This window comes from Peromyscus californicus, unplaced genomic scaffold (genome assembly GCF_007827085.1).
Source record: "Peromyscus californicus insignis strain IS unplaced genomic scaffold, ASM782708v3 Scaffold_1__1_contigs__length_55948999, whole genome shotgun sequence".
Lineage (NCBI taxonomy): Eukaryota > Metazoa > Chordata > Mammalia > Rodentia > Cricetidae > Peromyscus > Peromyscus californicus.
The window spans coordinates 24,676,111-24,693,024 of NW_026294492.1; the positions used below are offsets into that span (position 1 = coordinate 24,676,111).

Consider the following 16,914-nt stretch of genomic DNA (forward strand, 5'->3'; position numbering starts at 1 on the left):
AGATACTTAGAATCCCTGGCTCCATCCTGATGACAGCAGAATCCCACTGCACTCATTGTCCATACATTACCGAAGGGGCAGACTTGACTCTCATTTGAAAACAACTGTTCTAGTGAATCGTGTTCCCTAGCTTTCATGGCACAACTTTCTCAGAGCCAGTGAGCTATCTCAATTTCTTCATAGGGGACAATAGGAATACACGCAAGACAAAAATACATATTTCTTTTTAATGTTATATGTATAAATGTTTTGCCTGAATATATATGTATATATATGTATATGTGTGTGTGTGTGTGTGTGTGTGTGTGTATATATATATATATATATATATATATATATATATATGCACCTTACTTATGTGTGCCTAGTCAGAAGAGAGGGTCATATCCCCTGAACTGGAGTTACAGTTGTGAGCCACTATGTGGATACTGGAAATCAAATCTGGGTCCCCTGAAAGAGCAACAAATGTCTAAGATGTCACCTCTTCGGTCCCGTATCTTGCAGAGATGCGACAATACTAAGGAGCAGAGTACTTGTTTAGTTATGAGAACACTGGTGGAACTGGGTGGAATGCCCCCCTGAGCACTTCCCAGCAGTGTTGTCTGAAGCAGGCTTTTAACCTCTCCAGTCGGTCTTCTTGTCTGCAAAATGGGAAAAAGAGCTCCTTTGCAGAGGTCAATTTCAGAGATCATTAAGTCAAATACTGCAAATGTGGTAGCCGTTACCTGATTACTACAAAGCTATCACATTCAAAACTACAAGCAGTTAGTTCATGGAAACAAACATAAAAACTATGCAGTAATGGTGTTTTAACAGTTTATTTTGAAGGTCTTTTCAAAAACAAAGTAAAAGACAATCTGAGAAAAAAATTGCACAGATGATACTCATTAAATAAGTATGGTGATTAAATCAGACAAGGGGATATGTTCTCTTCTGCAACTCCAGAAGAGAGTTCGGTGGTCCTGAAGGTTCCAGAGTGGGGAGGGGAATCATGGCAATTAAAGCTGCCTCGTAATCATGAAAATCTACAGTAGCAACCAAATGTTTCTTTTCTTCCCAAGTAATCAATTTCGATCTTCAAACTGTGCCTTATTTTTTAAAAGATAAGATGCTAGAAACTCAATGGGATTTGGCGGTCTGTAAAGCAAAAGAAACACCGAGGTTAGAAAGGTTCTGTCCGTACATTGATTTAAACACACCTTCTTTAAAAATGCATCTGTTTCATTTTCATTTCACAGTGAATGGCTATCTGTAATAAACATGGTAAATCAGGCAGGCAAGCTAAGGAGCCAAAATTAAAGTTTAAAAGGACTAAACACTGTTTTATAGCTTAAAACCAGTTATGAACTCAATTCTAAAACACAAGGGGTCCTGTTTAGTCTTTATTGATTATTGCTGCATGTATGCATGGCAGGAACAGATGCCTCACCCATTCGGAGGTCAAAAGACAACTCTGGAGCCAGTTCTCTCCTAGCACCTTCACATGGCTTCTGGATACTGAACTCAGGGAACCAGGTTTGCTCTGCTCAGCAAATGCCTTTACCTACTGAACCCAAATGCACAAGCTGAGGAAATGGAATGCTGCTTGCCTCGGGGAGACTTCTAGGATAGGAGCAGTGGTCAGCTTCATGATCTGAGTGTGTATTGCAAAGGTGTTTACTTTCAAGCTGGCCCATCGGGATGGTATACACCTTTAATTCTCAGCACTCTGGAGGCAGAGGCTAGCCTAGTCTACATAGTCAGTTCCAGGGTGATCATAACAACACAGTGAGAACCTTTTTAAAAACAAAAACAAACTCAAGCTGTATGCCTACAGAATGTGTAATTTCTTAAGTATTATCCTTCAGCAAAAGAACAAATACGGGGGGTGGGGGGTGGCAGCGGTGGCACACGCCTTTAATCCCAGCACTCGGGAGGCAGAGCCAGGCAGATCTCTGTGAGTTCGAGGCCAGCCTGGTCTACAGAACGAGATCCAGGACAGGCACCATAGCTACACAGAGAAACCCTGTCTCGAAAAACCAAAAAAAAAAAAAAAAAACAACAAATAAAAAATGGACATGTCATTAGCAACATCAGCACACATGAACTCACAGATGACTGGTCAAGGCATTAGCATTCATTTAGACAGCCTGCTTTAATTTTTCTTCAAATCTCTTATTACATTTATTTTGTGAGAGGCATGGCACTTGTGTGGCAGGGTCCTGGGGAATCAAACTCAGGTCGTCAGGCTTGGTGGCAAGCCTCTTTACTCACTGAGCTATCTTGTCAGTCAAATTTTTTGAATTAATATTTATGAAGCTACAACAACCAATTCTCACCTGAGGAAACCAGATAAATTTACAAGGTATAACTCCGTATTTATCACTTTGATGCAAGTTATTCTTGCTGAAAATCTGTCTAAATATTCAAAATTGGGTAAATGTCTCAATTCTACTGCTTCAAAAGGCATACAAAAAAACCGAACATAATGGCATGTCTGTAATCCTAGCTCCAAACCAGCCAGGTTTATGTTATCAAGTTCAAAACCAACTGGTACAAAATAGCAAAGTTCTCCCTCAGCACAGTGAGTGGCGAGTGGTTCCCTGTGACCAGTAATCCCAGGATTTGGGAGACGGAAACAAAAGGGTGACAGCATGGGCAGAGCCAGTCTCTACAGAGATGGGTGCTGCCGCTCATGTGTGTAACCCCAACACCCAGCACTGCAGGACAGGTGCCTGGAGTACAAGTTCTTTTTATGTGGAAAATGTGAGTTCTTTTTATGTGGAAAATGCGCGCCTGGGCTACACAGAGACACACTCTCTCAAAAAACTCCAAGTAAAGGGATGGAGAAGCAGCAGAGTACTGGCCTGGCGTGAACAAGGTACGAGGGTTAAACCCTGGCGCGCTGCATCAACCGGACAAGGTGGCACTTGTAATGCCATCTCACGTGAGAAGCAGAGGCCAGCAGGGTTGGGGGGTAGGGAGGAGAGGAAAGGAACGAGGGAAGGTAGAGAGGATAGGAGGAAGGGAAGTCAGGGGAAAAGGACAGACAAAAGAAAGGCCAGACACGGTGCCATAGGAGGAAGGGACAGACAGAAGAAAGGCCAGACACGGTGCCATATTCCTATCATCTCAGTACTTGGGAGCCAGAGGCAGACAGATCTCTCGAGTTCCATACCAATCTGGTCTACCTAGCCAATTCCAGGCCAGCCAAAGATACATGCTTGAGAGACCCTACCCCAAAAGGCAAGCAGGCAACTGAGTCACCATGATTAAAAAAAATAATTCCCCCATGCTAGGCATGGTGGCACAGACTTTCTTTGTTTTTTTCCTGGGGGGTAGGGGAGCGGGGGCGGAGAATATCAGACAGGTGGTGGCACATGCCTTTAATCCCAGCACTGGGGAGGCAGAGGCAGGAGGATCTCTGAGTTTGAGGCCAGCCTGAGCTACAGAGTGAGTTCTAAGACAGCTACACAGAAAAAGCCTATAAAAAAAATTACTTATGTAATATATATATATGTGTGTGTGTGTAATAATATATATATATATATATGAATGGTCTGACTGCACATATGCCTGCACGCCAGAAGAGGGCATCAGATCCCATTACAGATGGTTGTGAGAAGCCAGGCGGGTGCTGGAAATGGAACTCAGAACCTCTGCTGAGCCATCTCTCCAGGTTCTGCCTGTTTGTTTGTTTTTTGAGACAAAGTAGCCCCTGGCTGTCCTGGCACTTGCTCTGTAGACCAGACTGGCCTCAAACTAGGAGATCCACCTGCCTCAGCCTCCCCAGTGCACCACCACCCCGCATGCCATTATTGCCTGCACTAGAAAGTAAGAGATATGTCCTGTAAGTTCCAGGACAGCCAGGGCCCTTAGAGAGACCCTGTCTCAAACAATAAAAAAAAAATCTTAAAACATTTCCCTTTGCACTTTAAACAGCATCCAGGGCAAGCACTCTACCACTGAGCTACAACCTCAGCCCTAACCCTTTTTCTTTTCTTGAGAAAGATAACAGTTACACAAACCAGTCCACCAGGAACTCACAGTCCTCTTGCCTCAACCTCTCAACTGCTAACATCAACACACCGCACCAGCATATTCTTCTGAGCTGCCTATAGACATCACTTTCACCAAATAATTAGGTTAACCTAAGGACTGATTTTTTTTTTTTTTTTTTTTTTTTTGGTTTCTTGAGACAGGGTTTCTCTATGTAGCTTTGCACCATTCCTGGAACTCATTTGGTAGCCCAGGCTGGCCTCGAACTCACAGAGATTCATCTGGCTCTGCCTCCCGAGTGCTGGGATTAAAGGTGTGCGCCAACCACCGCCTGGCCTAAGGATTGATTTTACAAAAACTCTTTGCATGGGTGGGAGGAGGGAAAACAGGGAATCCATGGCTGATATGTAAAATTAAATTAATTATAAAATAGCCGGGCGGTGGTGGCGCACGGCTTTAATCCCAGCACTCGGGAGGCAGAGGCAGGAGGATCTCTGTGAGTACAAGGCCAGCCTGGGCTACAAAGTGAGTTCCAGGAAAGGCACAAAACTACACAGAGAAACCCTGTCTCGAAAAACCACACACACAAAAAAATTAATTATAAAATAAAAATATTTTTTAAAAAATAAATTATAAATTTATAAACTCAAGTTCCATTTGCTTTTGGGATACCATCTTACAAGGACTCCAATTTGCAGTAAGGCTCGTTAAGGGAGGAAATGGCTCAGTTGCCTTTAGCCTACTGGCTATGGGTAGGTTAGGACTTCTGTTGGTCTTTTCTGTGTCAAGAACACACAGATTGCAAGCCCAGCCACTTTGAGATCTCTGGCAGCAGTTAACTCTGCAGCTCACACAGGACTGAGCCTGTATGATAATGAGTATTCAGAGACAGGTAATACCTGCGGGGGGCGGGGGGGGGGGGGGGGGGGGGGGGGGGCCTCACAAACCTAAGACAGAATGCCTGTGTGGCCTGGGCAGGCATCTCCATGACGGGTAAGGTGACCTGCTGACGTCCCACACAACCTAAGTCAGAAGTTCATTTTTTAGTAAAGGGGGACCTATAGGGTCCTGGCCCCCCGTTTTGGGTAACTGTTGCCTTGCTTGCTGACCTTGATATCCTCCCTATGCTAATTTCCTGCCAGGTTCCACCCTCCTGAATGCTTAAGGGAAGTTCCTTGTCTGTGTATCCTGCATAATGGGGGCGTTAACACCTTAGATGCAAGATTGTAAAACATTGGTAGCAACTTCTGCCCTCCGGGGTTCTCCCATTGTGCTGTAAGCCTGTATTTAAGACCTCCTCCCTCCTTCAATAAACAGCATTCGGCATTAAAAAAAAAAAAAAAAAAAAAACTCTTTGCTTATTAATTCTATTTACAAACATATTATTAGTTCAAATTGCCCTAGTTTTTTTCTTCTAGCACTTAACAATTCAGAAGCTCAAGGTCATCCTAGCTAGCTACAAAGGAAGTTTGAAACCAATTTAGGCTACAGACAACCCTGTCCCAATAAAACAATAATAGTGATTTAAATTTTAAATTAAATAGAATTTCTAACATACCAGCCTTCTTTGGGGAAAATGAAAATATAAGAGTCCCTTTTGGGGTGGTGCTGGGGATTGAACCTGGGACCTCAGGCACACCAGGGCAGCACCCTACCACTAAGCCCTTACTCCAGCCCAACCACATTTCAGTCATCAACAGCAGAGACATGGTATTTTCAGTCATACATAAATCTTATTTTATAAACATAAATAACCAAGCAAAAACAAAAGACAAATATTTATTACATTCATTTAGTCAGTAACAGCCATGTATATTCCAAGCATATGCTTCAATGAACAGTGTGTGTATGTGTATATGTGTGTGTGTGTGTGTGTGTGTGTGTGTGTGTGTATTTCTTTTTAAGCATGTATGTCTATTTTGCCTACATGTATACTTATGTCCACAGAAGCCAGAAGAGCGCATCAGATGCCCTGGAGCCAGAGTGACAGACGGCTGTGAGCCTCCATGTAGATGTTAATAAACACAGGTCCTCTACAAGAGCAGCAAGTCCTAAGCCATCTCCAGCCCATCTTTGTTTCTTTTTTTTTTTTTTCCTCAGAGCTGAGGACCGAACCCAGGGCCTTGTGCTTGCTAAACAAGCGCTCTACCACTGAGCTAAATCCCTAAGCCCATCTTTGTTTCTTAAAGACAATGTTTCACCACATAACCCTGGCTGGCCTGAAACTCGACGAGGAGATGAGATGATCTGCCTGCCTCTGCCTGTGTGATGAGATTGAAGGTGTGTGCCACCACAATCAGGACATACAACTTTTATATAAACTAACATATCATATCAATCTCTGCCAGCACGATGGCGTATCAGGGAAGACCCCTGCCACCAACCCTGATAACCTAAATTCAGTCCTCGTAACCCACATGCAAAAAGAGAAAAATAACTCCTAAAAATTGTCCTCTGACCTCTACACTCACACCCTGGCATACACACATGCATATGCAAACATATACACTCTCGTAAACACATACAACTAAATATAACAAAATCTAATCTATGTTACTAATTTATGTCCATTTACTACAGAGATTATTACTGTCCTAGATTTAAATACAGCATACACCCAACAGAAACTGACTAGTTTACAAAACAAATTTGCTTATTTGTTTACAAAAAAAGAAATTAGAAGCTGGATATGATAGCTCACATCTGTAATCCCAGTACTCAGGACACAGTATGCAAATGAGGAGTCCATGGCCTCCTTGGTGGGGGGGGGGGGAAATAGGGCTAGAGTGAAGGCTCAGCAGTAAAGGACACTACTGGCTGCTCTTTCAGAGGATCCAGGTTCAATTACCAACACCCACTGTTACCTAACAGCCAGTGAAACTCCAGTTGCAAGGCATCCCATGCCATCTTCTGGCTTCTGTGAGCACCAGGCATCCACGTGGTGCACAGACACACTTGCAGGTAAAAACACACACACATTGAAAAATAAAAATAAATGAAACAAAACACAAAAAAAAGAGTTTCTGTAAGGATTATTGAGATACATGTAGAAATAAAAAAAAAAAAAACTGCTCCTGAAGAAAGAAATAACTTCTAATAAACAAATGTACTGGCAAAAAAAAAAAAAAAAAAAAAAAAAAAAAAAGCTCTTTATAGCTAGCTGGGAACATAACTTAATAGCAGAATGTTTGCCTATCATGAGCAGGGTCCTCAGTTTGAAGCCCAGAAGAGTTCATAATAATCCTGTACTTGAGACAAATGACACTAGAAAAATTTAAGGGAAAAATATTGGACAGAAATACAAATTACAGCAAATACTGTATAAATACTGTATAAAGTCAAACTTCATTAAACTAGAAAATCAATTCTTGGTGACTGGTCATTAAAAAAATAAGCAAGCACAGCAGAAAGGTATGAAATAAATTATAGTAACAAAGGAAAATGGAGCTAAGTGTTCAACAATATGGAAAATGGATCTGGGTGAAACCTAACTGTAATCCTAGCAATTAGGAGTTAGAGGCCAAAGGATCAGAGTTCAAGGTCAGCCTGAGCTATTTGAGACTGTCTCAAACAAACAAACAAACAAACAAGGATATAGCTCAGCAGGCAGTGACTGTACAGCATACTCAGGGGCCTAGACTCATCAAGAACCACATAAACCAGATACGGTATCATACTTCCCATAATCCAAGCACGGGATCATCCTGGGCTACATAGTGAGTTCAAAGCCAGCCAAGGCTACATGTCTAAAAAGGAGCAGCGGTAAAATGCCTAGGTTTACTGTGGTATTATTGTAATTTCAATTGTAACAATTAGCTGGGCGGTGGTGGCACATGCCTTTAATCACAACGTTCTGGAGGCAGAGGCAGGTGGATCTCTGAGATATATATAATATATATAATCAGTGTAGACTACCTAGAACCATGTTATCCTGAAGTAAAAACTTTACAAAATTACCTGCAGACTATACAGGAGTTGAAATCCCAGCATCCACCCACACGGTGGCTCACAATCAGCTCTGTAACTCCAATCTTGATACAACATCCTCTTCTAGCCCACATGATGCTCAGACATACACCCAGATAAAATGCCCACACAAATAAAGTGAATGAATAATTAAAAAAAAAAAAAAGTTTTGGGGAGGCAGAGGCAGAGTTTGAGGCCAGCCTGGTCTACAGAGGGAGTTCCAGGACAGCCAGGGCTACACAGAGAAACCCTATGAAAGTTTAACAGCAATGGGGCCAGTAAGATGACTCCAGCAGGTAAAAATGCTTGACACTAGCCGGGCAGTGGTGGCGCACGCCTTTAATCCCAGCACTCGGGAGGCAGAGCCAGGCGGATCTCTGGGAGTTCGAGGCCAGCCTGGGCTACCAAGTGAGTTCCAGGAGAGGCGCAAAGCTATACAGAGAAACCCTGTCTCGAAAAACCAAAAAAAAAAAAAAAAAAAAATGTTTGACACTAAGCCTGATAACCTGAGTTCAATCCCCAAGATCCACATGGTGGAGGGACAGAACTGGACTCCTAAAAGTTTACCTCCTTATGTCTACCACAAAACACACACACACACACACACACACAAATGTAATTCTACAATAAAATAACAATCGTGACATCACTGAACACAAACACAGCAAAGAACCATACTCAACTAATATTATTTTGGGTGTGGAAGTCCCACCTCGTATCTCCAGTCACAGACAGTATTATCTCACCTTTCCTTTGCAAGCACAGCAAGACCCTGTAATAAGATAGGCACAACTGTCTGATCCAGGTAGGCACGGGTTGGCAAAGACTGTAGATCCACCTTCTGTTTTGATGACTTCTCTGCATTAATCTTCTCATTTTCGACTATCCTCTAGTGATGTGGAAAAAAAAAAAAAAAAAAGCATGAATTTCCCAAAGTACAAGATTATTTTGAGAGCAAAACAAAAACTAAGGGGAAAAGGACACTAAGAGGAAAGCAAATCGTGACTAGAATGATACCAGACAGCAAACCTCTCCTCTGAAAGAAATGCAAGTCAATCCCTAATGTGGTGATACTTTATTTGTGCTCCAATAAATAAAGCTTGCCTGGAGATCAGAAAAAATGCCAGCCATTATAAGTAAACACAAAAGTCATGCAATGGTAGTGATAATTCTATCACTTGGGAGGCAGGGTCTATCTAGATCTATATGAATTCAAGACCATACTGGGAACAGAGCTGGGTGTGGAGGCACACGCCTTAAATTCCAATACAAGTTAACCATGAAGCTCTGGAGGTCTGTACAGACAGACAGGAAGTGACAGAGCTGGGCAGGAAGAGGAAGTGATGTAGCTGGACAGAAAGCAAATCAGATGGCAGAAGAGCAAGGCATATAGGGCGTGGGTAGACAGGAAGTATCTCGCTTTTGGAAGCCGTGGAGTTGGTGAGGTGAGGTTAGCATGTGACTGTTGCTAAACCTCTCTCTCAGGTTTTCACCCCTATAACTGACTCCATGTTTTTATTAATAAAACCATTTAGAAATTCGTCTACATCCTAACTTCCTTTTCTTTTTACATTTATTTTATTATTTCATGGGCATGAGTATTTTGCCTACATGGATTTATATAAATCATATGCCCCAGGAGGCCAGAAGGGGTAATCAGATCCCCTGGAACTGGAGTTACATACAGTTGTGAGCTGCTATGAAGGTGCAGGATATCCAACAACCCCAGTCCTCTGCAAAAACAAGTGCTCTTAACACTTGCCAACTCTCCAGTCCCAATCCCTAACTTTATGGTTTTCCGGGACAGGTTTCTCTGTGTAGTCCTAGCTGTCCTGGATCTTGCTCTGTAGACCATGCTGGTCTCGAACTCAGAGTGAAATCTGCCTGCCTCTGTCTCCTGAGTGCTGAGATTAAAGGCATGGGCTACCACCACCCAGCAACAAATTCTTACTATTATTTTTTAATAATTTATTTTTATATCATGTGCACTCATATTTTGCCTGCATGTATATATATGTATAAAAGTGTCAGATCACCTGAAACTGACTGCCTGTGGGTGCTGGGAATTGAATCTTGGTTCCTCTGGAAGAGCCACCCAGTGCTCTTAATTGCTGAGCCATCTCTCCAGTCCAACAAATTCTTCTTAATCTTAGTAAAGAATACAGTCCTAACTTATCAAAGTATTTGTATAATAAAAAAAAGACAGCTCATTTACATGCTATTAAAATGCCTCCAATAAGAAACAGCAATTATACATAATACATATACATATCTACATATATATGTGTTATGTGTATATGTGTGTATATATAATATATACTATATATATGTATATATATAAAATATATATATAAAATATATATATATTAACCCAGTGGGCACTTAGCTAGGATGCATGAAGTCCTGGTTTCAGCCCTAGCATTAACTAGGTATGGTAGTGCATATCTGTGGTCCCAGCACTTGGAAGAGAGAAGCAGAAGGATCAGAAAATTCAAGATTATTCTCTGCTACATAGTGAGTTCAAACCCAGCCTGAGCTACAAGTAACTATCTGGCCAGCACTCAAGAGGCAGAGGCAAGAAGATCTCTATGAATTCCAGGGTAGCCAGGGATACATAGAGAGACTATCTCAAAAAAATTAAAGAAAAAAAATTTTTTTTCCCAGAGCTGAGGACCGAATCCAGGGCCTTGCGCTTGCTAGGCAAGTGCTCTACCACTGAGCTAAATCCCCAACCCCAAATTAAAATTTTAAAATACAATTTAAGAGGGCTGGAGAAATGACTTGGTGATTAAGAGTGAGTACTCCTGCTGGGCAGCGGTGGTGTCCACCTTTAATCCCAGCATTCCAGAGGCAGGTGGATCTCTGTGAGTTTGAGGCCAGCCTGGTCTACAGATCCAGCTCCAGGACAGCCAGGACTGTTATATAGAGGAAGCCTGTCTCAACATACAAAAGGTGAGTACTCCTCTTCCAGAGGACTAAGAATTGAATCCCAGCACCCTTCACCAGGCAGCTCACAAATGCTTAGAATTCCAGCTCCTGGAGGGCCTGAAGCCTCTACAGGCACACACACATACATACAATTAAATTTTTTTTAACTACATCATTACCAAAAGAAACAGTTCCTATAATACCCTCCTTAACTAATTTCACTGGAGCATTTACTGGATACTTACCATGTGCCAATCGCTAGGCTTAATTTTAGTTAAGTCAATGTACCAGTTAATGGTGGTTATCAATTTGACACAATCTAGAAGCAAGTAGGAAATAAGGCTCCAAGCACACCTGTAAAGGATTATCTAGATTAGGTTATCCTCTAGGCCTGCCTCTGGGGGATTATCCTTTCTTAGGCTAATTGAGGGAGGGCAACCCCACCACAATGGAGGCGGGGCAGCAACCTTCACAAAGCTTCTGTCCTGGACCACATGAAAAGATGGAAACCAGCTGGATGGGAGCATTCCTTGTGTCTTCCTGACTGTGGGCACAGATGACCAGCTGCTTTAAGCTCCCCCAATCTGACTTCCCTACTTGATGGACTGTACCCCATGACTATGAACCAACATAAACCCTTCTGTCCTTAAGTTGCATTTGTCAGGATATTTTATCACAACAGGAAAAATAACAACCAATTATCTCGGATTAACCTACAGACGTACACACATACCACCAAACACAAAAACGGAAAGATCACAGTGCACTACAGTAAACAGCAAAGGAGAGAAAACTCAGGGAAGGTTTAGGGTTAAAAACAAAAAGATATTCCATATTAGTGGCACACGCCTTTGATCCCAGCACTGGGAGGCAGAGGCAGGTGGAACTCTGAGTTCAAGGCCAGCCTGGTCTACAGAGCAAGTTCCAGCATACAGCCAAGGATACACAGAGAAGCTCTGTCTGGGGGTGGGGGTAGATTATTACAGTGTACTACAGTTATAACCCTATGATCGCTCCGTTTGCTACCTAGAAAACTCACAGGATGCAGCATCAAAGGGGACCTAAGCAGAGTCTAGCAGTCGCCCTGAGTCGAGAAGACAAGTGTTGGAAAATTGTGAGGAACCACAACAGCTCCAGTTTACAAGGCAGAGTACTACAAGGAGAAGGTTGTGCGGGCAGGAAAGAAGGGAATGCAGTCAACCAGTGAGGCTGCTTTTGGTCTAGATGAGTACAACTGCCAGAGACCATGAGGAAAACCACCTGGCAGTCACAGGGACACTTCCACAGCTCACACAATGGGAACACTTAGTGTCCCCATGATCCAGAGCAGCAGAGCCTCAAAAATGCATGGAACATTAGAATGCTCAAAACGATGAAAACAGGCCTAAATTAAAGACTGCTGCTCTGGCCCCACCAGACAAAGGTTGAAGCAAACCTTGAAAAGTCAAATTGTAGGTCAATATTAAAAAATGTTTGGAACTGCAAAAATATCACAGTACCCAGCATAATATTGAGAAATCACTAGGTGCCGGTGGTCGTGATGGCACATGCCTTTCATCCCAGCACTTGGGCGGCAGAGGAGGCGGGTCTCCGTGAGTTTGAGGCCAGCCTGCTCTACAGAGTAAGTTCCAGGACAACCAGGGCTACACAGAGAAACCCTGTCTTGAAAAAAAAAAAGAAAAAAGACATCATCACTAGGCTGTGAGGGTAGGCATGGTGGCACACGCCTTTTCTCCCAGCACTCAGGAAGCAGAGGCAGAAGGATCTCTGTGAACTCCAGGCCAGTCTGGTCTGCATAGCAAATTGAAGGACAGTCAAGCCAGGCTACATATCTAGTGAGACTCTCTCTCAAAAAAAAAAAAAAAAAAAAAAGAAGCCGGGCGGTGGTGGCACACGCCTTTAATCCCAGCACTCGGGAGGCAGAGGCAGGCAGATCTTTGTGAGTTCGAGGCCAGCCTGGGCTACCAAGTGAGTTCCAGGAAAAGCGCAAAGCTACACAGAGAAACCCTGTCTCAGAAAAAAAAAAAAAGAAAAGAAAAAGAAAAATTACTAGGCAACCAGTGAGATGGTTCAGAAGGTAAAGGCAAACTTACACTGCAAACCTCAGAACACATATAAAAGGTAGAAAGAATCAACTCAAAACACACACCAACAATAATAATAATGGGGGCTTGAGAGCTATGGCTCAGGGGTTGGTTAAGAACACTGACTGCTCTTACAGAGGACCCAGGTTTGGTTACCAATCCCTACACCGTGGCTCACAACCAGTTTCAGAGGATCTGCTCCTTCTTCTAAACCTCGACAGGCATCAAACATGCCTGTAGCACACATACATACGTGCAAACAAAACACTCATACACTGTGCTGGCTAGCTTTTATGTCAACTTGACACAGGCTAGGAGAACATCATTTGAGAAAATACCCCCACAAGACTGGCTCATGGGCAAGCCTTTGAGGCATTTTTTCTTTTAAATTAGTGATTGATACAAGAGGACCCAGCCCATTATGGATGATGCCACCCCTGGGTTGCTGGTCCTAGGTGCTATAAGTGGGCTGAGCAAGACAGTATAAGCAGCACCCGCCACCCCATGGCTTTTGCATCAGTTCCTACCCTGAATTCCCTAGATGATGGGCTGACCAGAAGCTGTAAGGTGAAATAAACCCTTCTCTCCAAGTTACTTTTGGTCATGCTCGTGTGTGTGTGTGTGTGTGTGTGTGTGTGTGTGTGTGTGTGTGTGAGAGAGAGAGAGAGAGAGAGAGAGAGAGAGAGAGAGAGAGAGAGAGAGACTGAGACTTTCTACCTCCCTAGAACTGGAGTTGCTTTTCTTTTTCTTTTGGTTTCCCAAAACAGGGTTCAGCCCTGCTTGTCCTGGAACACACTGTGTAGATCAGGCTGAGAAATCCTCCTGCCTCTACCTCCAGAGTGCTGGGATTAAAGGCATGTAGCTCCCATTTCCAGCTCAGAGCTGGGATTTCTAAAGGTGTGTGCCACCACACCCAGCCTGAAAAATCTTGGGGAAAAAAACGCTCTTGAAGAGGACCTTAAGCTCAGTTCCCAACACTCCCACCAGGAAGCCCACAACTACCGGCGACTCCAGTGATTTGACAGTCTTCTGGCCTCAGGGATACTACCAGCACACATATGGCATACACATACACATACACACACACAAATAAAAATAAATCTTTAGAAAATAGTAATGTTTTAAGAAAGAAATTACTAGGTAGAAAAAGAAACAAAACATCTATAACAAAGAAAAATCAACCCACAATATATTTTCAGGCATGGTGGCATACACCTTTAATTCCAGCACTCAGGAGACAGAGGCAAGTAAACCTCACCTCAGTTCAAGGCCAGCCTGGTCTACACAGTGAGTTACAGGAGATACAAGACAATATACAGACCCTGTCTCAAAAATCCCAGAAACAAACAAACCAACAAGATTATATATAAAATAAAATAAATAAAATAGACCAAGCAAAGCCAGTAAAAATAAATCAGAATTATCCCATCAGTGAGCCCTAAACACCACAATACCAACCTGCCAGGCACGATGTAGCCAGTAATGTTTTAGTGGCATGATGGTATATAGGGGTAACCTACTGCTTGCTGATTGGATGTGTAGCCTGCTCCAAATGCCTGCCAGGTACATAAACCTGGACAAAAGCCTATAGCTCTGGAGGCCACAGGCTTTGGGAGTCACTTACTACTGTTGTTTCTCTAAGAAGTCATGTTGTTAAACTGTAAATATCTCTTCTGTTTCTACCCATAGATTAGTGCAGCTCTCAGTCTTGGCCAGAGAAGCCCCTTTCTGCCGTGGTAAGCAAGAAATGAAGACTCAGAACTGGTCCAAGTGTTAGTAGTCAGCCCTAAAAAAAAATTTCTATCTAACTCCCTACTAAGGCTGAGGGAACACTGTGGAACATGAAGCAGAAAGAGAGGCAGAGGCAGGCGGATCTCTGTGAGTTCCAGGACAGCCTGGTCTCCAAAGAGAGTTCCAGGACAGCCAGGGCAACACAGAGAAACTCTGTCTCAAAAAACAGAGACAGGCAGGCAGACAGACAGACGACAGACAGGGCCACTCTTGCATAAGACCCTGGTTCAATTTCCATCACAAACACATTGTAGCTCACAACTGTCTGTAACTCAAGTTCTAGGAGATCTGCCACCATCTTCTTATGAACAAAGATATACTCAGGCAAAACACCCATATATATAAAATAAAGTATTAAAAATGAAATACATACTTTATTTTATATATATGGGTGTTTTGCTTGAGAGCCAGGCGGATCTCTGTGAGTTCGAGGCCAGCCTGGGCTACCAAGTGAGTTCCAGGAAAAGGCGCAAAGCTACACGGAGAAACCCTGTCTCGAAAAACCAAAAAAAAAAAAAAAAAAAAATGAAATACATAAGCCGGGAATGGTGACACATGCCTTTAACCCCACCCCTCAGTATGCAGACGTAGGTGGATCTCTGTGAATCCAAGACCAGCCTGATCTACATACATAGTGAGTTCCAGGACGGTCAGAACTACATAATGAAAAACCTATCTCAAAGAAAAAAAAAAAAAAAAAAGGAAAAAGAAAAATAAACAAAGAAAGAAAAGAAACATATATCCATATACACTGAAAAATAGAGAGAGCTCACACAAATACAATGCCATCCTTTTGCAGGAAAAAAAGTCAATCTGCCAACAGTAAAATACAAACTCTAGATTAGTTAAGATGGCTGGGTGGGTAAGGGTTCCTGCTACACCCAAGCATAACGACCTGAGTTCCATCTCCAAAAACCACGTAAGGATGGAAAGAAAAAGCAGACTCTGTAAGGGTGCCCGCTGACTTTCACACACGTGCACGCACATACACACACATCGCACACACGCACAAATAATACATTAAATCAAAAAGAAAACAGCTCTAAGCTTACTTGCTAGTGACCTTGAACAGGTTACTGAACTTTAAGCATTCTAGGGCTGAAGATATATTCAAATTGGTCGAGTGTGTATCACACAAACAGCAAAGCGTTGAATAAATAACACCCGTTTCTACAACAACTGCTTGGAAACGCTCCTGCCCCTCTTTTTAATCCAAACTTGATCCCTCGAGTCTCCTATTCACACACAAATTTCCTCCAGGAAGCCTCTATTTTCCTAACCAAACCTACCCAGATCTGGTTCCGGGATTTAGTCATTCATTTACAAAGTACTTTTATTTTTAGGCAAGTATTAGCATGCGAGTAAAAGAAACCGCTTATAATCTGATACTACGGAGATCACGGCAGCAAAGTGTTCCCTCGTGCAGAGTAGCCTAGTAAACGGATCCTAAGTTTTCTCCAGCTCTCAAGACAGCCATAGATGCGGCAGAGGAACCGGGCGAGTTACCTCAACGTTGTCTGTGAGACCGTACTCGGAGTGAGGGTTTTCTGCAACCTAGAAAACAAAAAATACAGTCACAGAGAGAGACATCCGCCCGTTCCGCGCACCGCCTCCCTGCACACCGCCACTTCGGAATCCAAGGGCCTCCCGGTACCTGCGTCTGTCCCTCCAGCATCTGCTCTGACTCCATGGCGGACCCTGCAAACCGCAGTCAACCGGATACCAGTCTTGCAAAACAAGAAGAGCCGCGAGTTAGTTACCCGGGAGATTTCAAGTGGAAGACGCCAGGATGCGGTGCAGCCCAGCCCGGGACCCCGCCCCTCACCCCCGCGGGCAGCAGACGCGCGGGCTGGGACGGTCCACGGACTGGCCGTCCGGGTCGCATCGCGAAGCTCGGTGGTCGTCCCAGGGATCGAGCCGTGGGAGGAGGAGGACGGGGAGCTGATTACCCGCGCCAAGGCTGTCGGTTCCTAAGTGCCCTGCACGGCGCCACCGACTCCCAGCGCGAACCGCTTCGGCCGTAAAGTGAGGGACGTCGCGCTGCTGCCGCGCCTGCGCAGAGGCGGAACCGCTGGCAGGAGTGCCCGAGCCCGCCTAAGAGGGCCTGCGCCTCTGCGGTGCACGGTGTGCCTGGGCACCTGCCGGCTCCTCCCTGCTGCAAACCGTC

At 43.7% G+C, this 16,914-nt stretch overlaps 1 protein-coding gene and 1 long non-coding RNA gene across 3 annotated transcripts in view; one reads left to right on the top strand and one right to left on the bottom strand.

Moving 5' to 3' along the window:
- Positions 1-802: 802 nt before the first annotated feature.
- On the bottom strand, positions 803-16,820 carry Dpy30 (dpy-30 histone methyltransferase complex regulatory subunit). Of its 2 annotated transcripts, none has more exons than XM_052746259.1 (5): positions 16,697-16,820; positions 16,402-16,474; positions 16,254-16,301; positions 8,691-8,833; positions 803-1,137 (listed from the first exon to the last, which is right to left on the bottom strand). In XM_052746259.1, exons 2-5 carry the CDS (start codon positions 16,435-16,437, stop codon positions 1,065-1,067), a joined length of 300 nt encoding a protein of 99 aa, XP_052602219.1. In that variant the 5' UTR covers positions 16,438-16,474; positions 16,697-16,820; the 3' UTR covers positions 803-1,064. The 2 variants fall into 2 exon arrangements, with proteins under 2 accessions (XP_052602219.1, XP_052602220.1); XM_052746260.1 differs by lacking the exon at positions 16,697-16,820 and adding an exon at positions 16,573-16,595.
- Positions 4,234-16,914, top strand: part of LOC128115513 (uncharacterized) — a 117,463-nt gene continuing 104,782 nt past the window's right edge. The window contains exon 1 of the long non-coding RNA XR_008220188.1: positions 4,234-4,291. This is a non-coding gene — a long non-coding RNA (uncharacterized LOC128115513). The remainder of the gene's footprint in view (positions 4,292-16,914) is intronic.

Coding starts and splice junctions, on each gene's coding strand:
- Dpy30 (XM_052746259.1), bottom strand. CDS start 16,437: ATGGAGTCAGAGCAGATGCTGGAGGGACAGACGCAG. Junction 16,302..16,401: donor TGCTGGAGGGACAGACGCAG/GTACCGGGAGGC, acceptor TTTGTTTTCTAG/GTTGCAGAAAACCCTCACTC. Junction 8,834..16,253: donor GTCTCACAGACAACGTTGAG/GTAACTCGCCCG, acceptor CCACATCACTAG/AGGATAGTCGAAAATGAGAA.